Source organism: Pezoporus flaviventris, unplaced genomic scaffold (genome assembly GCF_033815535.1).
Source record: "Pezoporus flaviventris isolate CSIRO_AGI_PZ_B2104156 unplaced genomic scaffold, CSIRO_AGI_Pfla_v1 ptg000002l, whole genome shotgun sequence".
Lineage (NCBI taxonomy): Eukaryota > Metazoa > Chordata > Aves > Psittaciformes > Psittacidae > Pezoporus > Pezoporus flaviventris.
This window is the reverse complement of record NW_026892550.1, coordinates 75,577,163-75,602,492: the sequence shown is the minus strand read 5'-3', so window position 1 is coordinate 75,602,492 and position 25,330 is coordinate 75,577,163. Positions and strand designations below refer to the sequence as shown.

Below are 25,330 nucleotides of genomic sequence, written 5' to 3'. Positions count from 1 at the left end.
CAGGCCATTTTAGCAAACCATTTGATCCTCGGCCCTGCGAAGAAAGCCAGCAGGGTGGAGCTCATGTTTTTGCTGAACTCCGTGTGCACTTCTGGGCAACAACAAATAATGGGCAACATCAAATAATGGGCAACATACTTAAACTGACATCACAATCTGCATTTCTGCTAATATTTCCCAAGGTAAACACAACTCACTTTAAGGCAGAAGTGGTCGTTACATGTTAAAATGCTCACACAGTGAGGTAACATTCAAGTGTTATTTTGGCAAAGACAATGCCATTTGTGTTGCTGTCTCTTCTTTCATCTGATGCTCAGCTGGATTGCATTTGTATGGCTGAGGGAGCGTGTCTCTGCTTTAGATGAAAATGGTCGGCGAATAGCCATGCACACTGCACCCTCCTTGCTCTCCCAGAGTGGGTGCTATCTTCTCTATACGTGTGTCAGCGAAATGATCCTGCTGTAACATGTTGAGAACTAGGCAGTATCATCACGCAGTATTCTTACTGTCCTGATAGTCTAGAACTACAGCCCTTACATTCTGTTCCAACGCTGTGCTTATTTTACTGATGTTCTTAGTTGGAAGCTCACCTCGGTCAGCTAAAGAAGTGCTTGCTTTACAATTCAGTACTGACTCGCCCTTTGGTGACAGGATAAGCGGGCTTGAGCCCCTGCCGGCCGCTACGGCTCTGTGAAGCGGCGGGAGGGAAGGCTGTCTCTTTGCTCCTCCCGAGCTAGCCTACTTCTCTCGTAGGGGGCAGAGGCGCGCCGACCCCCTCGGCAGCCAGCGCGGACCTTGCACCGGGCTGGCAGCGCAGGCGCGCAGGGATAAGCACGTCCCGGGGCCCGCCTGGGTGAGTCTGCCGGCGGCCCTGGCTGGCCTCCCGCCCGGGGTGGAGCCTGGCTTGGCCCGGCTCCCGGGTGAGGCGAGCGGCGGAACAGCGGGCTCCGCCTTCCCTCCCTCCCTCTCTCCTCGCTCCGTGCTCCTGGTGGCTCTGTGCGGCACAGGCTCAGCGGACCGGCTGCCGGTGAGGGCGCTGCCCCGCGGCGAGGGGGCACCGGGACGGGTCGCGGGGTGGGACGGTCCGGACTGGTCGCTCACTGTCGCATCTTCCGTTGCAGACGCGGATTTGGACTCAGCCCCTGCCCGGCAAATACCAGAGATGGCGAAGGTGAGGTGGGACTGTCTGGCGGCCGCCGCGGCCCCTCGGTGGGCTCGCTCCTGCCCAGCCAGGCTGGTCCCGGGACATTCTCCTCTTATCTGCTTCCTTGCTTTTCCTCCTGTTCGGTCTCCCTTAAATCAACCCATCCCTACGTCTGGGGAAACGCAGAAGGGAGTGGGACAGGGAAGGCAGCTCATCATGTGAGGCACACGTCAACCAGAACTGTTGTTTTTTTCTGCCGGTTTCCTCTAATTTGGCCAAATTTTCGTTAGTGCCTGGGTGGAGGCGCCTTCCACTGGAGGAGGAAGGAGAAAATACAGCCGTGCCTGTGCCCTGCACATACAGGGTCTTGGTATCCCCTATCAAACTTGATTTCTATCTGGAATCCTTGCAGCTATCGTGCAGTACTTCGTGGGGTTTTTTTCTTCCTTCGCAGCCCTTGTGTTGCTCTGGTTCGAGCCTGGATGAAGGCTTGGAAAACAGGGTGGACTCCAGCATTTGTTTCTGTAGTTGCATCAAATGCAATTGGTGATGTTTTAACACTCCTGTGAATATTTGCTCATATTCCGTCTGGATCAGTTTTAAACCAAAAAAAAGGTACTTCATTAAAAAAAAAAAAAGTTTTATTTTAACAGTATTATACTTAATCCTTAAAGTTTTTGGATGCACACGCACACGGGTGGATAAAGAGGGGTTTTTTTTCTGTTTTTTAAACATCAGGCTTGCTTTGTAGGATGCATCTTAGGAAGAACCCATGCCAGTGCAGGGCATCTGACCAGGCAGATCTTAAGTTGACAGCCTTTTATTAAGGTATATGTAGCATTGCTTACAGGCTTGAGGTAAGCTTCCTTTTCTGCTTCCTTTTAGTAAAAGTGTGAATATTTGGAATTGTCTCTTCCAGAGAGGCACAAACTTTAATTCTTGATCTTAGTAAAAGGAACATTTAATTCTTCACTGGTGCAAACCAGTTGCTGTTGTCTTCACATGGTAGAATTTTCTACTGCCTGAGGTAACGCTTTGAGGCTGGGTTACTAACTGTGGTCCGTCTTGTACTAGGTAAGCCTTACCCTCCAATTTCCACCTTGTAGAGAGCTGCTTTCCACTTAAGTAGCATTCTTTGCCTGTGCGATTATGCAGCCATGAAAGACTGGAGTATTAAAGCTTTGTAGCCTGTAATTCATTTTATGAAAATAATAGTTTGAAGAGTGAGCTCTGTTCCATATGCCAGGTGTCTGTTCTTGTGTCATGCTGTGCCATGACGTAGTGGTAAGAAATGAAAATTCCTAACAATATGAAATGTCAAGTGTCAATTCGCAGTAGTTATTCATATGTGCACCTAAAGGTTCAGAGTTCACAAAGGCTGCACAGCACAGTGTACTGAAGTTGAATTTAGTCTAGATACAGAATAAAACCTTTGAAGCAGGTAAGTTATCTTTAGAGTCTTGGTCACTGAAGCATTTGTTCTTGCTCCATTATAGGAAGTTTTTTTTCCTCCTCCCCCAAAGACCTGAGGGATTTTGTGTTTTTCATGTCTGGGACAAAAAGATTCATTCATTTTGTAGGAAAACTACAGCATGCTGTAGTGTGCTGTGCAGGCTGTGTTTACCTGCTTTCTTTGAAGGAGCACTGCTGGCCTAACAAGCTGTCTTTTCTCACATGGCTGTACATGCAGTGGTCTTTGTTAATGCACATGGTAGAGTCTCTTCCTGCTCAATGAACAAGCAGCCTTGGAAATGCTGTCGCCTAATTCAGAAATCTGTGAAGAAAGCAACAAAAAAGAATATAGTTGCTTGCATGCTGGGGACTTAAGTGTTTTGGTCTGCTACTCTCAAAGTTTTCTCTGAATGTGAAGTTGGGAGTATTTTGTGTACCCATTTATAAACTGCCAGGAAAGGGTTGCTTGCTGCTGGTGAAGGTGTGGCTGCTGTATGCTGTATCCAGAGTTCCTGTTCTGCCAATGGGCATACATGACTTGGGGCCCAGGAATAGTATCGCCAGCTCCAGTAAGGATTCAGAGAATTATTTCTCATATTCCGAAGTACAAACACTTTTTCAGCATCAGGTCCTAAGGACCTGTTGGGCATTGTTGAGGTTACTTGCAAGGATTCTCTGAGTGCTTTTCCAGATGTCCCTGCACTGGTTCCTATGTTGCTATTGCTTGCTCTTCTCCCCCTCTCCAGCCCCCTCACTTGCCTTTTTTTTCTTTCCTTCCTCCCTATGTTTGGTGTCTCCATGATGTACTGGCTCAGAGTTCAACACAGATGTTGTGTAACTCCTTTTTTTTTTTTTTGTCAGGAGTTTAAATTTAGTGGGGCAGATGTGAATATAGCCTGCTGACCAGAGCTTACTCCTTCCATTTAAGTGGACAACCTGAAGCATTACTAAGCTTAGAGAGGTTTTTTTTAGAGCCATCTTTACAGCTGTGTGTTTGCATCAGCTCTGTGCCTATATTCATGACCTCACAGTGTAATTTTCATCCTGCTGCCCTCGAAATTGTGGTAAGGATGTCATGAAATAATTATGTGTTTCTTCAGTTATGTTAGTTTTAAAGCACTAAACTAAACTGAAGTTTGAACTCTTGATCTCTGTGTGGTCTTCAGTGGCAAGACTTTTCCATAAGGGTAATGAATATACTTTTGTGTTTGGCCCAAAGAGAAAATCCCATGGAAACCTAGTGGAATTGCTTTTGTGCTGGACGGGCTGATCTGTTATCCGTATGTTTTGAACTGTTATTTGTTTTTAGCTGCAAACTACTGTGAGAAACGTAGCTGAAACACTTGAATAAAGAGTTGCTTATGTCAAAAGAAACGTGGTGAAAAAATCAAAAACCGTTGCAGTTCAGTAGGTCTCATTTGCAACATGATGGAAAGAAATCAGTGATAATGATTGAGAGCTCCAGTTGTTTTTTTCTGGAGGGGAGGAAGTTCATACTCCTAAAAGTGTCTTGGATCTTTGTGCAGCTTTTCTAGCATACATGATTTGTGCAATTAATTTCCTGAATTACCTGAACATATGGTATTTTCTTAGTAATTGTCATGCAAACTACCATTATGTAAATATACCTGAACTTAGCTGGTGTGTTGCTAAGTAAAACCACAGTAGTACAGTAGTACCTTTTGAGGGAGCTGTGTTTAAGTACCCACGGATTGCTATTGAGTTAGACACTTGCAAGAAAAACACTTATCGTCTTTTGGATTATGGATTCAGATTTAGTCTGAGCTGATGTATGGAGAGCTGAAAGATGCTATCCTCTATTTCATGGCTTTTCCCCTTTTCCCCCCCATCCCTTTTTTCCCTCTAGATCACGAGAGGCACCGTGACAGCCTTCGCTCCTTTTGATGCCAGAGCTGATGCAGAAGCTCTTCGTAAGGCTATGAAGGGACTGGGTAAGAATAATGTATTGCATGAAAAGAGAAGGGCTCTCTCTCCTTTGCAAACATCCTTTCTGAACTCATTTCTTTTCCTGTCAGCAGATGAGGGTAGGGCGTGCACTTGCATGCTATGGAATGACAACCCCAGGAGTGCATGGACCTGGGCGCGGCCTAGCTGTGACTCTGCTGCTCTCAAGGATGTTGTTTTTTAGGTTAGCGTAAGTGGGGGAAAAAGAAAGGTGGTTTGCACATTCCCCTTTAAAAATTGATGCACCACAGGCTTCTCTGCACTCCGAGTTTTATTACACAGTCAGCTAGACTGTGGCGACCACTCTCCACAGGCAACCGGTGCGGAGAGTTACGACAGTACACTGGAATCTCTATGCTTGGAAAATGTGTGACAGCCCCCTTGGTCTGGAAGTGCATAAGCACATCACAGTTACTGTGAACAAAGAGTGCAAGCCCACAGCTTGAATGTAGGCTGGCAAGTGCTTTACAAACTCATACTGTAGCTTTGTGCCCCAAAACTTCCCTGCAGGAACAAATCCTAATTTGCTGCTTTCTTTGAAGCTGCCTGCAGTAGGAAGCAGAGAGAAGGGAAGAAGGGAAATGTGATATGCCTCGCCCTATTGGCTAATTCAGTAGGGTTACTAAATGCTCTTACGGGCTACTTTGTGAACTGCTGTACATGAAATGGGTGATAGCTCTGCACTTCTGTACTCTGGGGTGTTTGGGTTACTGGACTGAGTTTAGCTGAGAGTCCATAGATTGTTTATTCTAAAGAAAATATCTTGGTATGCCTAAAGGCAAGGCTGCTATGTAGAATACAGGCTCTGAGTAAATGTAGCTGATGCCTGGGGTGCTGGGAGCAGTGTCTGGAATGGAGCACAGAGGGAGAGCAACACTCATGTCTTCCAGTCATGTTTTTATAACAGCCGGACACCAAAGCTGACGGCTCAGCTTGGGGTATGGTGACATTTGTTACTTGAATGCTTCTGCTGTTTGTCAGTAGACTGTTATTTTCAATGTGCCGTTCATTGCCTTTTGATTTTGTGACACAACTGTTCGGTTTTTAGAGTGTGTTTGTAACTCTGTTCTTTCTAACTTCAGGGACTGATGAAGAAACTGTTCTGAAGATCCTTACCACCAGAAACAATGCTCAGCGTCAAGAGATTGCATCTGCCTTTAAAACCTTATTTGGCAGGGTGAGAAGAAGAAAAATACCTCTAGAAATGAACCAAATATTACTTACGACGTTTACTTAAACCTGTGTTGCACATTCATCATGTTCCCTGTAAAAGGCTGCTTTGCAGAACATCTAGTTTTGCTTCTGTCTCCCCCTCTCCCCACCCTGCCATGTCCTTAATTGCTGGCTAGGTTAGAGTATTCCTTTTAGGCTAGCACAAGGAAATTGCTTCTTTTTTTTCTGTATTTTAGCCTAGTATGCCCTAAGTAGAGTTTTGTGCAGAAGCTCCTGTAGGTTCCGCTTAGTATGCTTCTAGTACTACCCTCATTCTCGGTACGGAAGGCATTACCAAATATTTTGATGCAGGGTCTGCAGTGCAAGGTGATAGTGAGAAAAAAAACTTCTAGAGCTAGAAAATGTGACAGAAATAAAGCAGCCCAATACCATAGGAGAGAATAAAACCAAATATGTTGGCTGATAAAACCTTAAGTTCGCTCTACCTTTCAGAGTTTCCACATGCCCTTTTCTTCTGCCTGATCTGGCTACATTTGTTTCAGTTCAGATACCAGTTAAAACAGAAGCCCTGTCCCCTGTGCTATTTGATGTGTCCACAGAGTCTTGCAGCTTGCAGGCACACATGCATCCATTTGAAATGGTTAGTCCTTGTTTATCACAGCACTATTTGTTCTGCATTAGGATCTTGTAGATGACCTGAAATCTGAACTTACCGGCAAATTTGAAACCCTGATGGTATCTTTGATGAGACCAACATACATTTTTGATGCTCATGCACTGAAGCATGCCATCAAGGTAAGAGGAGTGAACGAAGGGAGTACATACATTAAATGAAATATTTGTTGCTCTTTTGTTGTGGTTTGCTTGGTTGGTTGTTTTTTGTTTTTTTATTTTTAGAAATGAACACTTGGTAGGTAGGAGGAGTTCTAATAAAGTAGCCTTTTTTGTTTGTTGGTTGTAATTAGGAATGTTATGCTAACACCTGCTATTATTGCTAATGCTGTGGTATTGCCTGGTTTGTTATTCATCCTAATAACTCATTAGAGGTAGCTTAGAAATCTGTTCAGTGTAATGTTTTACGTGAAATTATTTTCCTGAGAAACTAATCTTAAGAGAACACTGTGGCTGTAGTTTCAGATTAAAATCTACATAGCAGAATTCTAAGACTTGTTCTTTCTGATTTAAGTGCAATAAGTAGATGTTCATGTTGCTTTTAAATTCTTTTTGCTGTTAAAGTGCAGTACTTAAAACCAGTGGACACCAGATCTTTCAGCTGTGAGCAGCCTAGGTTTTATAGCTGTACAGCTCTGGCTGCAAATTAGTTAAAGGCATTTCATTAAAGTGTGATGTTACTTGTTTGTCTCTTCTTGACTATTACTTAAGGGAGTTGCACTGTAATCCATCAGGGGAACAACACTCCCTAGTGTTTTTTCCCTGATGGATTACAGTGCAACTCTAAATTTGAGGGGCTAGAATACTTGGGTAAACTAGTGTCACCAAAATTGTGAGGGGATATTATCTGTAGTATTGAAGGTGTTCCAAAAGCTGCTTCCAAGGATACAGGGGGAAGAGTTGGTAGCCCTGTCACTGTTAACCTTTCAAGTGTTTCTCTTCAGCTGAATGCATTTAGTTCCTTTCTGGGAAGGCCAGATAAATAAGCAATTTGCAGTTTGTATGTGTAGACCTTTTAGTGTGTTTTATTCCATGTGGTCCTCATTTTTCCCCCGAGTCACACCTGTCTGATATCCTAAGCCTATGGGAATTCAGGAATTGGATGTGCCTGGATTATTCACAGAAACTGTTGATTAAAGTAGGGGACATTGAACTTGACTAGTGTCAGGTAGTGCTTTGTTGGGTGACACGCAAACTCTCAAGGTCCTTGATGACCAATTGGTTAATATGTAGGCTTGAGTCAACTGTGCAAGCTTAGTGCTCAGGAACCCATGACCCAGCAAGTAGTATCTCAGACAACAGAAACTTTAATCCTGGACATTTTCTGTAATGTCTTTATATGCAGTGGAGGAAGGGAAGATGGCACCTGACAAAGAAACTGATAAGGATCCTATTGGCTAATAGGGAAAAAATTCATTCCCAAGCTGCTCTTGTTGACATAGGAGTCAAAGACTGACAGGGAAATGACAGAACAGATGAGTGTAGGAGGAAAATAGAGATAGTGAAACAAGAGTGGTTTTGTTCTTTACACTTACAAAAATGATATTAAACACAAGATCGTAGGATTTCAGAGAATGTGTCTGCACAGGAAAAAGTACTAGCTGCAGTTCAGCTGAGGTGGATAACAACAGTAAAGAAGATGAGATAGCAGGGACTTTGGTGCAAGATAACAACTCAGCTAAGAGTGTTAAATCTGTGCCAAAGATTGTCCTACCAATTTTCACTGCTATTACATGGATTAGAATTAATACAACCATGCCTGCCCCACTTGTTCAGTGGCATGTTCTTGGAACAGTGTGTGCTGTGAAATGATTATGTGTAATCTGGCAGATTTGTATTCTATGTATATCTATGTATGCACTTGGATACCTTTGTATGTGGTTAGTATTCACGTTTTCTTTACAGGAAAGGTTTTAGATAACATGCTGAAGCAAAAAAAAGACACAGTATTGTATTTCAGTATTGCTTTTTGAAATTGCTCCTTTGGAAGCGCAAAGAGCAGTGGCTTATTCTTACAGACAAAGACAAAGACTCAGACTTGTGGAAACAAAATATTTGTTTGGCTTTCTTAAATCTTATCCATGTAAAAGTGAAGAGTGCCTGTTATGCTTGCTGGAATGAGTGCAGCAGCTTGAACTGTCTGGGTTAGCGGTTCTGTTGTAAAATGTGTCTGTTAGCAGTGGAAGAGAGTGTGGGTTTAACATAGCACAATTCATGGAGAGCTCTGTTTATCTGTGTACTAGTTGATGAAAGACAGTATATGAACTAGAGCTAAAATGGAGACTGTTAGTCTGTTCATGCACTTAGCTTGATGTCATTGACTGTAATAGTGAAGAACTGAGCCATATCTGGGTGTACTTGAGCATGGAAGGGCTCATTTGAATCTTGCAACAGTGAGCCTTTAAGTGTTGGGTTGGTTTTGAAACAGCCAAGCTGGGAGTGGAAGAAATTCTTTCCAAATCCCCCATAATATACCAGAAAGAAGAAAATAGTTTTTCTTTCTTTGGTCCAAGCTGATGTTTGCTTTTGGTTATCAAAGGGAATTCTTCTTTTCCTTTTGTTGTTCTATCAACTGATTTGTACTTGCACCCCTGCAGGGAGCAGGAACCAATGAGAAAGTGTTGACTGAAATTCTGGCCTCCAGAACACCTGCAGAAGTGCAGAATATTAAACAGGTTTATCTGCAAGGTAAAGTTCGGTATGAAGTAAAGTTCTGTACGAAGTAAAGTTCCAGGGTCCCTGTTCAGTTCTCCTAATAAGGTTTTAGTTCATCTTTCAAATAAGGTCTGTCTGTAACTGATGGATGTGTTCAATAAGTGGGATTTTGTTCTGCTGTGTTGCAAAACTTCAGATTGAAAGAAACTAGAGTTTGGATAGTAGGCTAAAATAGTTTTTATGTCAGGGTATAACTGCAGGTTAGGGTGTTAGAATTCTTTCAAATGCATTTCTTTCTTTCACCAGTGACCTTTGACTGAAAGGGGATTTGTAGTAATTGGAAACTAGGAAACTGGTTTCACATCAAAAACTAGAAGTGATTTTTTTGCATTCTGGTCAGGATATACATTTCTGCAAAAGCAGGTACAGTTTTTCAGCTGTCCGCAGGGATACCTGCTTTTACCCTTTGATTGTGGGGCTGTTATTTGTGGGGTTGGGGTTTCTGGGAGTTTTGTTTGTTTGTTTTCCAAGGCGGTGTTTAATTCAAAACATTTCTTTTACCCCTATGCAGGTTCCTGCTACAAAAGAAATTTTTGTATGTTCATATGGCTCATAGTGAAACTTAAGGTCTCCAAGGGCAAAATTTATTAGCACTAGACTGGGCTCACAGTTGTACACTTGTGATACTACCATGTTTTAGCATAAGTCCAGATCTGTGTCCTATTTAATTCCTTAAAGAGTTGAATCTCCGCCTGTAACCTTGTATTTAAAAATATTTTGAGTAATCTGCTCCTGCTACTAGGTGTGAGATGCTATCTCTTTTATAATAATGTTAGGTTATAAGTGAAAGCAGACCGTGTCCTAGTTGTTAAAGCTGTGTCTGATAAATGTTTCTACAAGCTGTGAGTCAAATTAACTTTTTGCTTTTCCTTGCTTTCTCCTCAAAATAGTGAGGAAGTCTGTAAGGTGGTGAATAGGTATTGCTCTTTTGCAGAGTATGAGGCCAACCTGGAGGATAAGATCACAGGAGAAACATCAGGCTATTTTCAGAGACTGCTGGTGGTCCTGCTGCAGGTCGGTATCTCCTTTGTATATGGGCATGTATGTATGAGTTTCACTTCTGTTTTCCTGTCTGATGTACATTTGTCACTTTCTGCTTATTAAGCTGGGATTCTAAATAGACCCCTGATAGGCAGGGTCAGTTCTGAAACTGGGTCACTTCTGACTTACAGGGTCAGTTTTAAGCTCTGTTATGAGTTATTTCCACATCTGCTGAATTGAGAGACTTCTGTACTGCTCACAGGTATAGCAGAATGCCTGCTATGTTGGGTTTCGAAAGCAATAGGAGAAGAGAACATTTGTTTGCTGAGGACATATAAGCAGAAGGGAAAAATAAGGTGATTTTGGAGATGTAGTAGGGTTGACTTCTCACAGTTCCTTTTAAAGGCTCAGTATAACAGGTAAGTTTTTTTTTGATTCAACTTCTGATTCTTCAGTTTAACAAGTTTTAAAAATTCTCTTTAGGCAAATAGGGATCCTGATGGAGGCATCAATGAGAGTCTTGTTGAGCAGGATGCTCAGGTGGGTGAATGCCTTGGGCTTGGGGGCGTTTGTACAAGTTATCTTGCAAAGAGAATATAGAACTAGACTTCAGATGTGACAGAGAAACTGTTAAGGTTCATTGTGTGTGCTGCTTAATACATTCTCCTGGTTTTTTTAAATAAATTCTGTGAACAAAACAAGTGTCAAAACCTGAAACGTCGGTATCAAGATTTTTGGCACTTTGACATTACTGTGTAAAGTGTGTCTTGTTTTGCTTATTACTTAATGAGGTACCTGAATGGAACAGTGATTAGCTCTCTGGAAGACAGTGATGGTTGCTGATTTTTTGTGATGCTAAGAAATTGACTGCTGGAAAACTCAGAGATATTAATGGTTCATTCCTTAATGTCTGACTTGAATTTCTGTCTGAATTCAATCCATATGTATCGTGTCATATACGTGTTTTAGGGAAATACTAATGCTATTCAGTGAGGGATGCCTTCATAGAGGTTGGCATACTAAAAAGAGGAAATATACCAAACGTTCTGCTTTACTGTAATCAGATGGCAGCCTATGAATTGCCTTTAAAGGGTTTCTGGGGACCCGGGTATTCCCTTTTGCAAACATTGTCCATGATGTTGCCACTGATCATTTAGCCTGTGCTCCACAAGAAGAGGAATACCAGCAGTTAATTGGCACCATTGTTGCGGTCTCTTGCTGGATGCTGTTGGCTTTGTTAGTTGTAGCAACAGTCAATATTTCAGCAACTTGATTGCAGAACTCATGTAATGGATGTTTCTTCTCAGTTATTTCAGATAACTCTGGGATAGACGTTTTCCTCTCATAAATTGTCAGTTGAAATGAAAGAAAATCTATGGATTGTTGAAGGTGACAAGGAGAAAAAGCAGAATACCAGATCAGTAAAGCGTTTTCCTGTTAGCAGGGCAAGATGAAGAGACAGACTGGCAAAATGTATTTTACTGTCACAGCCTATCCTTTTTTATGTCAATTCAGAAAACATTGTTATCCTGCTATTACAAATAAGAGTGGAAATCGGAGTTTGAAAATTAGTGAGGCAAATGTTTGCATCATGAATTGGAGTGTTTCATGAAAATGTGTCAGTCTTGTGTTTAGCTGGGCTTACGTAATTGAGGAAACCTGTGAACCACTGGCCTTGGTAGGTAGACAGATTCCTTTTAGCCTCTTTAACTGAGTTTAAATGAGCATGTAAATTTAGGAGGCACCATACATAAATGTTGAGAAAGCCTGGTTTTTTGAATGGTCTCTGTGGTTTGTTATGTGCATTTGGCTTGAGCTGGGACCCAAACAGAGAGGTCTTCTGTCATGATACTTTTGATTGGTATTTCTGCATTCAACAGCCAGCATAGCTGGAACAGATTCAGGTAATTTTGTAATTCCTGTTGCCAGGTATATATGGTCAGAATTGAGGTACATGACACTGCAAATGTAAGACTATTTTTGACTTCCCAATGTCTCTCTTGATTAATATGATATTCTGAGAAGGATCTGATACATTAGAGGGCAACCTTTCTGCTCAGTAGTGACTTCTGATTTTTTGGGGGTCTATGATTATTAAAAGTGAATTCAAAGCAGTTGGAGAATGGGCATTCATAGTATGAGATAGTGTGAATATGCATGGAACTTGCAAGACTGTTCTGAGAATGCTTGTAAGAGAAAATTCAACTTTTCAGAAGAGATTTTTGGACTATTGCTTTAAAAAATTCATGCAGTTGACATATTGCACAGCAGCAAGGCAGGTAAAAGCTTAGAGCTTGCACAAAATGTCATTCACAACTTCTGGTAGTTCTAAAATGCATTCCTGCTGTTTCTGAATGCTGTGCTGGAACATTTGCTATTGGATGGAGAGTGCTGGTACTCATTTGAAGATCTTAGCATATATTATTTGAATTAAATATCCTTGCAATGTCTTAGTAGCTTTTCCTTCCCCCTTTTTGTAGTCTGTGCCATTAATATAAAATAGAGGAAGCAGCAGTCAGAAATTTGGTTTGAATAGGATGGTGGGACAAATATAAATAGAAAATTCCTTAACATCCCATTCAGGTTTTACAGCATGGACAGACAGAGGGCCAGCAGCATTGCTGTGCAGCAGATTTGTTTGTGGGATTTTCCTAAGAAATATTTTGATTGCTTTGAGTATAGGTAGGTTGTAACCTGTCTGGCTGTCTTCTGCTCACTGAGGACGGAGAATAGGGACAAAATCATTCTCCTTACATGGTGTTTAGTACACGATTTGGAAGAATGCTTCTGAGTGTCGGGAAAAGGAACTAATCTCATTTTCTGTGGGTGTTTTTTGATTCCTCATTTCACTACTCCTATTGCTTATGCCAGCTTTTAGAAGTGCATTAGTTTCCTGAATGCTGCTAATGGCCTGGTCATTACATTATAGAAAGACTTGCCTGAAGAGCAATGAATGTGTTAAAATGATTAAATAATTAAAATTTGGTTTTGTATGACTATGAATTTAGCAGCCTATAAATTAATTTCCAAGAGCTTGTAAATACATCTTGCTGTCATTTTTGGAAAACTTCCTTCTGAGCCAGGTTAGCTTGGTTCTCCCATTGCTAGGAGTCATCATGAAGTTTTGCTAGCCTGATTTGAAAAAGTGGAAGGAAAAAATGAAAAGGACAGGAAAACCAGTATTGGGAATGAATTTTCTCCTGTATTATCACAGTTTAAGAAAACTTCAAGCTTTTGAAGGGGACTATGCACATAGTCAGTTTTAGGGCCTTAAGCAGTACTACTCATATAAAGGCTTTCACGATCAATTTTAGAATTTATCATTTATTTCTTTCAAAAGTCAGTTCAGTACTTGGCAATTTTGGTTTTGGGTTGTTTTGCACGCCCCCCAGCTATAGCTTGTTGGTAAGTTTAATGCTCCTCAGAGTGAGACAAAGAGAGCTTTTTGACAGTGTGTGGGGATGCATAACAAATCCTGCTGTTTTGATCTTTGGAATTTACAACAGGTTTTGTTTAGAGCTGGGGAGCTGAAATGGGGAACAGATGAAGAAAAATTCATCACCATTTTGGGAACCCGAAGCATTTCTCATTTAAGGAGGGGTAGGTAGTGTGGTTCATGTGTGCTTGAAAACTTTTGCCTGAAGTCTCAGTATTACTCAGCCAGGGGGTAGAAATGGTAGAGAAGTTGTTTCTGGTACTGCATTTGTCAAGACTAGAAATCTTTAATTGCCTTTTTCCTATACTTTATGCATTTAATTTTGTCCTCTCTAGTTCAGTTCCCCACTAGCTGTGGTTATCCCCTGCTGGAAGGAGTAGTGCAGTAGATCTGAGGGACACCTGGGGTGGTTTTTTTCCTATATATTTTTTTTCCTTTTGAAAGAGGTCATGGCAATAGAAGTGATGCTGAGAGTCTGTTGTGAGTCATCCAGCCATGACAAGATCAACCCTTTTATATTTTACCAGCTGTCAATAGAAACATTTTTTTTCCCTGTTCCTTACCCAGTCATAAGCCTGTTTTATCAAGTTGTTTAGGCCATTGGAAATAATGACAAGGTATGTTTTGATGTCCTTTCCAAACTGGTATTCTCCAGGCTGAGCAGTCCCAACTATCTCAGCCTTTTTTCATAGGAGAAATGTTCCAGTTCCTTAATCATCTTAGTGTCCTTTCACTGGACTTGCTTCAGTCGCTCCATATCTCTTTTGACCTGGGGGGCCCAGAACTTCAGGTGTAGCCTCACCAGTGCTGAGCAGAAGGGAAAGGATTACCTTCCTCACTTGCTGGCAATGCTTCTCCTAATATGCCCAGGATTCCATTTGCTGCCTTTGCCACACTGGCATGCTGCAAGCTCATGTTCAACTTGGTGCCCACCAGGACCCCCAGCAATTTTTCTGCAAAGCTGCTTTCCAGCTGGTTGACCTCCAGCAAGTACTGGTATACAGGGTTCCTCCCCAGGTACAGTATTGTGTTGTATAGTAGGAATATGGTAGGAAATAGGTATTAAAAATAGAATAGAGGGAAGAATGAGTGGATGATAGCATTTGAACTGTGGATAAGGAGATAAAGGTAGTATTCACTTATACTGGGGATGATACTGGGAGAAAGGCTGGCTATACAGGGGACTAAGCACACTTTCTGTTTTGCAGTGTTTGACAAATACATGACTATTAGCGGCTTTCAAATTGAAGAGACCATTGACCGTGAAACCTCTGGTGATTTGGAGAAGCTGCTCTTGGCAGTTGGTAATAAAGCCTTTATCTAGATCTAGTACTGGCCTTCTTCATTATTCCCAGACCTCCTTAAACTGCAGCTGTTGTAGGAAGTGGCATGAAAACGTGGTTTATTTTTTACAGTTAATCACCAGAGATCCATTTTGATCTAGAGAACAGGCTATTATTTTGCCTTTAACAGGTGGGGAAGGCGGGGATAAGTGGACCAGGAGGTGGTGGTGAACAGTGTTCTGTGTGGTCAAGTGCACCACGGTCAGAAAGTGAGACAAAACTGCCTTTATATTCCTGGCATTGTGCTTAGGACAATGTAATAGTAGACTTGTAACTGGGAGTAGAATTTGACTAGCAAATTCTCTTTTCCATTAGCAATACATGATGCATTCTAACTCCTGGAACCCAAAGAGTTGTAGCAGAGGAACAGACTAGCTGAAAGCTCTATGCTTTATTGTCCGCACTGGAGAGAATGATGCAGTAACACACACCTTGTCTTGACAGTGAAAGATTGTTCTGTGTTGAAAAGCAGTCAGTAATTTAACCCTTTGCCTTCTCTCAGTGAAATGCATCCGAAGCGTACCTGCCTATTTTGCTGAGACTCTGTATTATTCCATGAAGGTATGTACATGTTTTCCATGCATCTTTCCATCTCCCCCAGCTACAAATCCTCTCCCTTTTGCTTGTTCTTCATTTCTTCTTTCACTGTAAATGCCAACAGCATACACTAGGTATCTGCAAAAGGTTTGGGGAATGCAGATCTGGGAGAGGATACAAAAGATTCATAAATTCGTCAGACTGTGACTGTTTTACAGGAAATACCAGTCTTATCAGCTATTTTTGGACTTGGTATTGTTCCATTGGAAAATGTCAGGCTAGATCCACTGGGAACTTTCAGCTAAATGAAGACTACAGTGTTCTGAATAAAGACTACAGTGTTCTGTGTAGGTGGTTGATATATTAAAGAAGTAAAGATGACCAGAAATTATACTGTAGGTTGTGCAGATTTAGTGCTGCTTGTTTTGGAGATAAGGTGTAGTTAGCTTTCAAACACATTTTGATGACTCTCCATCCCATTTTGAGAAGGAAAAGAAACTCTTTGGGAAAAAAAGGAGAGAGGCTTAAGTAGCTACAAGTGATTCTGCAGGGGAATCCCTTCAATAAAGAGGCTGTGTTTCTGTTGGCTTTGCCTTCTCTTGAATGGGAAGAGGGGGGGAAGCAGGGGAAACTGCATTTTTAACTCACAATGGCTAATATTAATTAAAACCAAGGTAGGTAGTCTATTGTTTTCAGGCAGATTATCAGCTTCCACGAAGAGTTCCTCCCTTCCCCTTGCTGAAAAGCCCTGAATTATGTTTGTCACCAGGTGGTTGCGTTGAGGTGTCAGCATGAGAATAAGTACAAAAGAAATTAAATGGTAGCTTAATGTTTAACAGCTGCTTTACTGCTTTTATAGATACCAATGTAAAATAAGGTTCAGATGGAAATCACCAAATATTATACCAGTATGCTAAGCTGAATGAGGAGGATTACTTTTTTCTTATCTATTTATTATTTTTTATTTTTTAAAGAATGCAATAGAAGATATTTTCCTTTAGGTTTTAGACTCTTGTACGCTTCTATTACAAGAGGTCTGATTAATGTCTGCTGGTGAGATCCTCAATCGGTTTTAGTTTTAATATAAATAAGAATCATTGACCACTTCAGATAAGAAAGATCTTCATCAATTATTGCATTGGCAGAAGAGTTTGTACTTCTAATTAACCAGTTTGGCATGACAAAGTTCTACAATGAGCAGTTTACTTTCATGATTGGGTGTGGCAGAGCCTGACTTTACTGAATTCTAATGTCAACTCCTAATCAGAAACCATCGGACTCATGGCATAACTTTTGAGCAGCTTTAGGGCATTTTTAGATGTAATTCAAGACTATTACATCCAGTTGAAGGATTGAACGACCATGGACATTAGGCTGAAGATGATCGTGGGGACTCTGCCAAGTCCTTCCTTCAGGTCATTAGCAGGTCAGCATGTGAAAGTTTGTATCACTTCAGCTTGTGTGGAGTCTGACTTGTCTGCACCGGAGGGGTTGGGATGTAGTGTCATAGCCTGCCAACACAGAACTTGAAAATGTTTAAAGCTATAAAGTTAGGTAAGAGCGAGGCATATCTATGTGGTTGGAAAAGGTTCGTGAAGTTTGCCTTCATAATTAATCAGCTGGATAAGTTGTGGAATGAGTTGCGCTGCCTGTGTCTTATTGTATGAGGTTACATGGTTTGTATTAGTCATTGTTAGGGTTTATGTACCCAACTCCAGAACTGACTGAAATTCTAAGTCTTGGACTGTGTTGAAGGAGTGATTTGCATGTGGTGATGGTCTGTACTACTGTGTATTCTTGGAACTTGGTTATTTTAAATTTTTATGGGCATTCACAGTGAAGCCTGTGAGATGTAATATGAAATAAGATGTCTGACCATATGGTACTTCATAGAAGTCCAGGGATTAGAGCGCCTTGCATGGCTAGTCCACTGTTCTCCACGCTGCAGTGTGAATGTCCCAGATACCCTCTGTTTGGAATAGAGATGTAATTCAGGAGTGTTTTGAGACACCACTTGTTGCACTTGGTGCATCCGTGTTGCACCCTAGTTGTTTGTATGTGTTGTTTTGTTACTGCATCTCTCTAGAACAAACTCCACTTTTAATACTATTTAAACTTTTCTGTTTAGGGGGCTGGCACTGATGATGATACCTTGATCAGAGTCATGGTTTCGAGGAGTGAAATTGATCTGTTGGATATTAGACAAGAATTGAGAAAGAATTTTGCAAAATCACTGCATCAAATGATTCAGGTAAAATGACTGTTCCATTGTCTGGGAAAACAGGGGTGACTGAGATGTCATTGTTTCCACTGTATTGTTATGGGAGGGGGCAGATGTGAACAGTACACTCTGAGAGCAGTGGTGGTTGGTCTGCAGTTTTGTGAAGTACCCTTGTCATTTAAGTGGGGGATACTTCCTATGGAAAGCTAAAGCTTTGTTTCCAGTGTTCATTAGGAGAGCAGTTGTGATTTTCTGAAATTACAGTTACTCATACACCATTTTTAGCTACTGCTTCATTTCCTTTTTCTTGTCTGGGTTCCTTCTGATTTTCAGTGCTTCAGAGGAGATGCTGGCTACAAATAAGTAATATTGGGGTTTGGAGTCTGAATTACCACAAGGTTGAAGTTTAAATCTTGGATTGCGGTGTGGAACCTTCTGCACCATTTCAAAGTGGAAAGCATTTTGCTGTGGAATCACTCTGAATCATAAGTCTCCTTTGAGTGGGTAGAGGGAGCAGGAAGGGAAAGAGCCAGTAAGAAATCCAGAGGCAGCTGTTGCTGCAAGGTTGAAGCCAAAATGCATTTATTTCCTAGGTTTTTGGGGGGCATTTTGTTGGATTGTGGTTTTGGGTTTGCTTTTTTTTTTTGTTGTTTTTTTTGGTTTTTTTTTTTGTGTGTGTGTGTGTGTGTGTGTGTGCTGCTTTTTAGGATTTTATGTTATCATTCCTGACATCATTTTGTCTTAATTGCTTTTGACACTGTTGGTTGGGCCCATACAGCTGTCCTGTGGGATTTGTAGCAAAGCTTCTCATCAATTACAGGGAGCAGGGCTGGGGCCTTTCCAGGGATGGGAGGTGCATTGGCACATTTAAAGGTTGCTGCTTTTGGTGCTTGCTTTCAACTTCTCCTTTGGACTTTTCTCACTTGTGGAGGAATACATTGTAATATGCAATGGCTAATTCAGTTCTAGTAAAGCTTTCGAAGGTTTTTTGTGTTTCTTAAAGTCTGACTGTGTAAATACAGCTCTAACGTAAGAGACAGAGAATTTCCTTGTGTGATTCCTGACTGGAGGAGAGTCATCCAAGTGGATTTCCTGTGGGTGGGGCAAATGCTGGCTGCTGCTTTTCTTCGCATTTCTGTGGTTGTGACTCATGGTGACTGGTCTGTTATATTAACAGAAAGATACGTCTGGGGACTACAGGAAAGCGCTGCTGCTCCTTTGTGGTGGAGATGATGAGTAATGGTGGCAGTAACATGAAGGATTTGTTGTACTCCAGCTTTGCAGCCCTTCAGTTAGCATGTTTAGCTACGTTTTTGTATCTTAATGCTTTCTGGCTGTTTGAATTTGTACTAGTATTGCACTTACTAAAAATGAGTGTATTGTTACCGAAGTGATAGCTGATCCCTCCTCCTCCTCCTGCCATCCCAACTTCAAGGAATTTCAAGTGCCTTCTGTGATATGTGCAAGTCATATTCATGCAAGATGGGTAGTGAGCACAGAACCTGGTTCTTTGCAAGTATTCTGCTGAAATAAGAAAAAGAATCATGTATTTCACTAACAATTTGAAGATTATCTTTTTTTGCTTTAATTCCTTACATTTCCACTGTTATGTTAGCTAGCTCTAACACTGCAAATGAAGAAAAGATATATTTGTATGTAATATTTGAATGAATTTGCTAAACATAATGCAAACAATCATTGGAAATTCAGAGGACCAATAAATTTTTTCCCTCTCGGCAGAGTTGTATGTGGTTTTTAATGGGCAAAAAAAGCGGGTTTCCCTTCGATATGATTCTACTGCTTCAAACTTTTGGTTTATTTTTCCTTCTAGTATGCAGGTTTCTAAGTATATAATGTGCCGCTGTAGGTCTTGATGTCTAGTCTAGTGTGTAGGCCCAAAGCCCACTTTGGCCCCTCCCCAGAAGGTCCCACTTTGGCTCATCCCCAGAAAAGTCCCTACCCCCAGAGGCCTTTCTAGATACTGCTGGCCACTTCTTCCAATATAGGCTGGCCGCCTGCATCAGAATGTGCGTGCATTTTCGTTAGTATAAAAGCCCGAGCCTCAAGTGATGCAAGGAGGCAGACCCTTGTACCAACCAGGTCAGCGTTGGCTCCATGGGGACACCCGCTAAGGTTGAGCCTGCCACCCCGCACTGCAGTGAGGATTCTCAGAGCTGGTTTCCTGATCGTCATCACAGGGTCCTTGGGGTTGGTGAGATGACCAAACACCAGAAGTATCCTTTACTGTATCTTTTGTTACCTCTATATTTTCCCTGTATTAATAAACTAGTTACGATTCTTTACTGTGTTGCATTTCTCTCAACGCGGAATCCTCGAACTCTGGGACAGCTTTAAAACTTTCATATTGAATAAATGTAAAGTTTTATTTTTTTATACTGTGATTCTGTCTCTTGTTAACAAGTACTTGGTTTCCAGTGTGAAATATGAAAGCTCTTTTTATAAGTAAATATGTTAACTACAGCCTGCTCCACTCTAAACTTTCTTTGTTTTTCATTCTTACACACATACATTCACTCTTTCCTGCTCATGCACTCCCACTTTAACTGTTTTCCCTGCTGCTTTTTTTTTCCAGATACAAGTGTTAAAGACTTAAAAGCAGCACAATTTATACATACATACATATATATATATATTTTATGTGAGTTAAATGGTTTTCTCTGATCTTCCTGGACAGTTTACTGAACTCTCTCAGTCATTGCTGTATGTGGTTTGCATTTCCACCATAGCTCAAACTGATCTACCTCGTGCTGCTGTAATCCTGCCCTGCCCTCTTCAGGCTACATGTTACCACCCCTCTGACATGCTGGCACTGAAGCTCTTCTGACCCCTTGGGTGACACGATCCAGGGCCCTGGGCTGGCAGAATCCAACCACACAGCTACAGTCCAATGCCCTGAATAACTCACAGGGGCAGCTGGTGAGGGCTGCTGCTGGAGGAGGGAAGGGCTAGGACCATGTGCAGGGTAAGAAGAAATTTTGTGGAAAGGGAGATGGGACTCAAGATGGGTTGCTCTGGATTGGTGTCTTCTGGCACAAGATACACCTGGGATTACAAGAGCCTCAAAATCAGCAAAGGGATTCTTCAAATTGTTTTCTCCAGGTACAGACCCAAAATAAGAAATTCAGATTGAATGTGAAGTCAAAGGCGGTGCTTGAAAGCCAATTCCATGAATCTCATAACTTTGCCTTAATTGTAACGTTTACTCTTCCAATTTTTTTATTTATTTTTTTTTTTTTTTTTGCTATGAGGGAGACTGGGGCAGAATCCAAATGTCAAAAAGTTACTTAAAAATGAAACCCAATGTACATAAAATACATTTGAGACTTTATACATAAAACCTTAAATACAGTCACTCAAGATATATCTAGGCTGTTTGTATGGTTTGTTACTGTACCAGTAGCAAACTTAGTCTGTCTATATTGTGTTTACCAGCTTGTCATAGTATTGTGTTTTGGAATATGATCAAATGTTTTCCAAATAACATGCTATAATGGTAATAATATTCAAGCAGTAAGCTTTTTATTTAGATATTTCTGTTTAGATTTTTAGGTGTTTGGCAGAAGAAAAAAACTCTGTTGGGGTTTTGTTTTGTTAACTGTTAATTTGCAGTTAGTCACCCTTGAATAACATGGCCAGCTGCACACACTGCAAGCCTAGCATATAGCCACTGCCTAGAAATACCTTGTGATGACGGAAAGCTTCTTGGGGCTTGGGTGTGTATTTTGGTTGGTTGGTTGGGTTTTTTTGTTTGGTGGTTTGTTTGGGTTTTTTTTGTTTCTTTTTTTTTTTTTTTTTTTGTATTTTGGTATTTTTAGTGAGTTACTATTTACTGAGGTAAAGGCATGCACAAAATAATTGCTGCTGAGCAGCTATGAAAATAGCTGTGAAAATGGCTGTGTGTGGTCAAATCCACCTAGAGACAGTTGTCTTTTGTTTGTTTGCTTGTTGACTTACCAAAAAATTCGAATAGGTGTAGAGGCAAGATTTCCCCTACACCTTCCCACAAAAGCTGTGCTGGCTCTTCTGCAAGGTCCTCACCCCTGATATTCATTATTATGATTTTATCCCTTTGTTCAGTGTGGATGTCAAAACCACTGGTCTGTAGCCTCAGCCCAATAGATTCCTCTATAGTCTTTGCTAAGGGGTCACATCTGATGCTTTCTGCTGCTCTGGAGGTTAGATGCTATATTTAATTTCTCAGCTTCCTTCAGTTTCTTCAGAGTTCTCAGGAAAATGGCATTTGATCTTTGTGATTTATTACTGGTGCTGTTATGGATTTTGTTGTGTATTTTCTCTTGACACTTGAAACATGTCCTTCAATGTATGCTGTGTGAAGGAGGCTCCTGCTATGTCTGCCTTTGGTGAAGGAAACGTATCTGTGATGATGTTTGCACATGAAGCTATTCTAGCAAAAGTTGACCATTGTCACAAACCTGATGCTTATGACTGAAACTGAGTGATATTAATTACTGTCAGAATCTGTAAATAGTAACTCTGAAGAGGAGCTGTGTTAGGGGTCAGTATAATATCAATCATCTACAGAAAGTTTTAAGGTGCAAATGGTGCAGAAGCATTTGAAATTCCCTTTTGAAATACATACATAGGAAACAAAGTCTGAAAACCGATGCTTTATTTCTAGTATTTGGCATGTAACTTGCCTCTAGGAATACACACTATGGAATCTCCAATACAATCCTGACTTTGAACCGCAGCTGCCTATGAATGACTTCCTTCCTGTGTGGCAATAGTTAATCGTTGTGGGAGTGAGGGGATGGCTTGGGTTTTTTTTTCTCTCCACCTTCTGATTTTGAGTCCTGAAAATTTGTGTGAATTTCTGGCACAACTCTGAAGTGTTGAGAAGTCCTGTCACTCTTTTTGCTAAGCGAGCAGCAAATCAGAACATGAACACTAAAATCAACCCTCCTACCTATAGAGAATGTATTCTCAAGCAAACTTCAAGAAATCGAATGCTGTTGCTTTTGCCTGGAGAGCCTACTCTCCCTCCTCCTTTGTCTCTCTTTGCCCTCCCAGAAAAGTGTTTTAGGAGTACTGTTTTACTACTAGGAATCCAGTTGCCCTGGATTGCTTTCATCAGAAATAGTAACTTTCCCCTCTGAAATGAATCCTTTCTGTGTCTTGCATGTTTTAAATGAAAGAAAAACCCACCAACAAAACACCTGCAAAAAGATGATGTTAAAAATTACGTTGTTGCTGAAAAGAATCCATAGCCTGGAATAGGCACGTGGAATGTGACTAAAAAGCACTTTCTAGGTAACTTTACTATAAAGTGCCTGTAGTTCATTACCGCTGACACCGCATTTCTGACTTGTAAATGAAAGACTTAATCTCTTTGACCCAGTAAAGCTTTTAATCATATGGTTATTTTTGTCCAATCATCTGCAGAAATGTAGAAAGCTCATGGAGGGGTCTCTGGGCTAGTCGTCTTATTGCTGCAAAGGGTGCGTGTGCTTTCTGCGCTCAGGGTCATGGCTGGTGGCACTGCACGAAGGCAGCCTTACCGACGGATTTGTTTTCTCCACAGGGTTTTCAGTTCACTAGTTATCTTCAAAACCACAGCCACCGGAACGCAAGCCCAAGTTTTGCATCCCAAGCACTGATGATTCTGATGTTCATGTCTGGCTGGGTGCAGCACTTGTGGGTGTCCCCTTCTAAGCTGAGCTTGGCACCCTTGGTTGGGCATCCCTAGGCTACTCCCTGCCTGGCCAGCAAGAATTCCCTGCCTGCCTGGCAGTACACTCACCTCCTTCAAAAAGCAAATAAACAACAAAAGATTTAGTTGTGGTTTCAAGAAATATTTCCTGCTATAATCAGGAAAAAGAGCTAATTTGAAAGGCTTGTTTCTAGTCTTTTAGTGTCTGTAGTAAATGAATGTAGTGAATGAGTTCAGTTCCCCTTTCCCAAATGGGACAGGAGTGTCATTTTCTCCAGGTGGTCCCTGTGACATTCACCATGTGGGCAGTGGATGATGCTGTTGTTCCAGGTATTCTCATGCAGGTGATGGTGCTCCTCAAGATTATCTTATTCTCTCTCAAATCACTTGTTTAATATTTGGGGGGTTTTGGTACTTTTTTTTCAAGTTGCCTTTTCTGGTTTCCTCTACCTAAAGCATGGGTGTGACAAGTCAATTTTTGTTGTCATATTTTCAGAATCCTCTAATATAATCATGGTTTTGGTATAAAATGAGAGAGCATTGATGTGTGGGACTAATGAACAGTTAGTTACAAAAGCTGGGTTTATGCACATGACATTTTTCTTATGTTGAATGCTTACCTTCTACATACACGATATCCACTATTCAGTCACAGTAATGAGAAGTTAGAAAATAAACATTTGTTCAACTCATGCATTTACAACTTGTGAGTTTAGTGGAACAGATTTTGCTGTGCAGTATTTTATATACAGAGATGTCTAAATTCAAGTCCCTGAATTACTACCATGTTTTAGTAAGCCTGTGGCATTCTTTCATGTCTTCCAAGCACTCGTGTAACTGCCCTGCACTGTCTAGATAAATTGAATGACTATGGAGGATCTGATATCTTAGAAAGTAACTGTGTGATGAGCAGGAAAAGTTCATTACACTCAGGCAGTGAAAACAGGTGGAAAGATGAGGTTTTGCAATCTTTTTTAATTGAAACCAATTGTGGTAACAGTGTTGGCACTTGTACAATGTGATGACAAACTTGGAGCAGCAAAGAGGAAACCTGCTGTAAGGTGTGGACTAATCTAGTCTGCTGCCACAAGAAATCTTTGGCCATTTTGTCTTACAGGCTGCTGTTGTCTGAGGCATTGTATGTCTGATGTTTCTTTTTCTGTCAGATCTAGCTCTTAATTATCTAGATCAGAGCTGCTGATTTGTGTTCCAACATCATAACTTCTGGAGAGTTTTTAATGCACAGAGGAAAAGCATCTACCTCTTACCAGAAGCAGCAATAAACTAATCATCCTCAGGTTTTTCTGTAGTTTCTTAGGGGATGTTCTAGATTTAAAGGGTTAAATGCTGTGATACTCTGGGTATGCAAAAGTTTCAGCCCAGGCCTACAACACTAGTATTTACTTAGCATTTATCTTCCATTGGTATCAAGTTGTTTTTATGACTTTATGATTCTATTCTATGGGAAATGGGCTCCTAAATCCTTCTGGATCTAGAGCATGTGCTAACAGAATTTCATCCACATAATATTCTAATGGTTTTAGCTACTTCTAGCCACCATCTTAATAGGTAACAGTATGGTAGAACAAGAGGTCCAAGTCTTGGTCATTCTTTTATACCCATCTATGAAGTTGTTCATTACAGTGAGGTAACCTGAAGGGACGAAAAAAAAGACAACTTGTGTAGGTAGCTATTTCCACACATCTTGCCATAAACATACTTTCCACTTACCCCTCCTGATCTCAAAGCCTCCTTCAGTAATATCAGGCCACAGGCGTCATACAATGAGGCCTGAAAGGCATAGAAGTATCTCTGAAATCTAGTGGAAATGTCACTGGAAGTCTCACTTTATATTATTTGCCAAGTATTCATCCCATTTGAGGTTCTTTCATGCTGACTGCTTTGTCTTTGTACGTGGAAATATTAAATCAGTGAAGTTACTCTGTGGATGCTTCTAAAGCTTCATTAACTACGTTTTACCTTTTTATCTGTGCTTAAC

The 25,330-nt window shown here is 41.1% G+C and overlaps 1 protein-coding gene across 2 annotated transcripts; it reads left to right on the top strand.

The window, feature by feature from the left end:
* The first annotated feature begins 1,147 nt into the window (after nt 1–1,147).
* ANXA5 (annexin A5) lies at nt 1,148–19,374 on the top strand. Of its 2 annotated transcripts, none has more exons than XM_061444051.1 (12): nt 1,148–1,171; nt 4,464–4,548; nt 5,644–5,738; nt 6,416–6,529; nt 9,004–9,094; nt 10,056–10,135; nt 10,586–10,642; nt 13,609–13,702; nt 14,747–14,842; nt 15,384–15,442; nt 17,547–17,669; nt 18,817–19,374. In XM_061444051.1, exons 1-12 carry the CDS (start codon nt 1,163–1,165, stop codon nt 18,877–18,879), a joined length of 966 nt encoding a protein of 321 aa, XP_061300035.1. In that variant the 5' UTR covers nt 1,148–1,162; the 3' UTR covers nt 18,880–19,374. The 2 variants fall into 2 exon arrangements, with proteins under 2 accessions (XP_061300035.1, XP_061300031.1); XM_061444047.1 differs by lacking the exon at nt 1,148–1,171 and adding an exon at nt 3,601–3,660.
* The last annotated feature ends 5,956 nt before the right edge of the window (nt 19,375–25,330 follow it).

Coding starts and splice junctions, on each gene's coding strand:
- ANXA5 (XM_061444047.1), top strand. CDS start 3,616: ATGACCTCACAGTGTAATTTTCATCCTGCTGCCCTCGAAATTGTG. Junction 9,095..10,055: donor TAAACAGGTTTATCTGCAAG/GTAAAGTTCGGT, acceptor GCTCTTTTGCAG/AGTATGAGGCCAACCTGGAG. Junction 10,136..10,585: donor TGCTGGTGGTCCTGCTGCAG/GTCGGTATCTCC, acceptor AATTCTCTTTAG/GCAAATAGGGATCCTGATGG.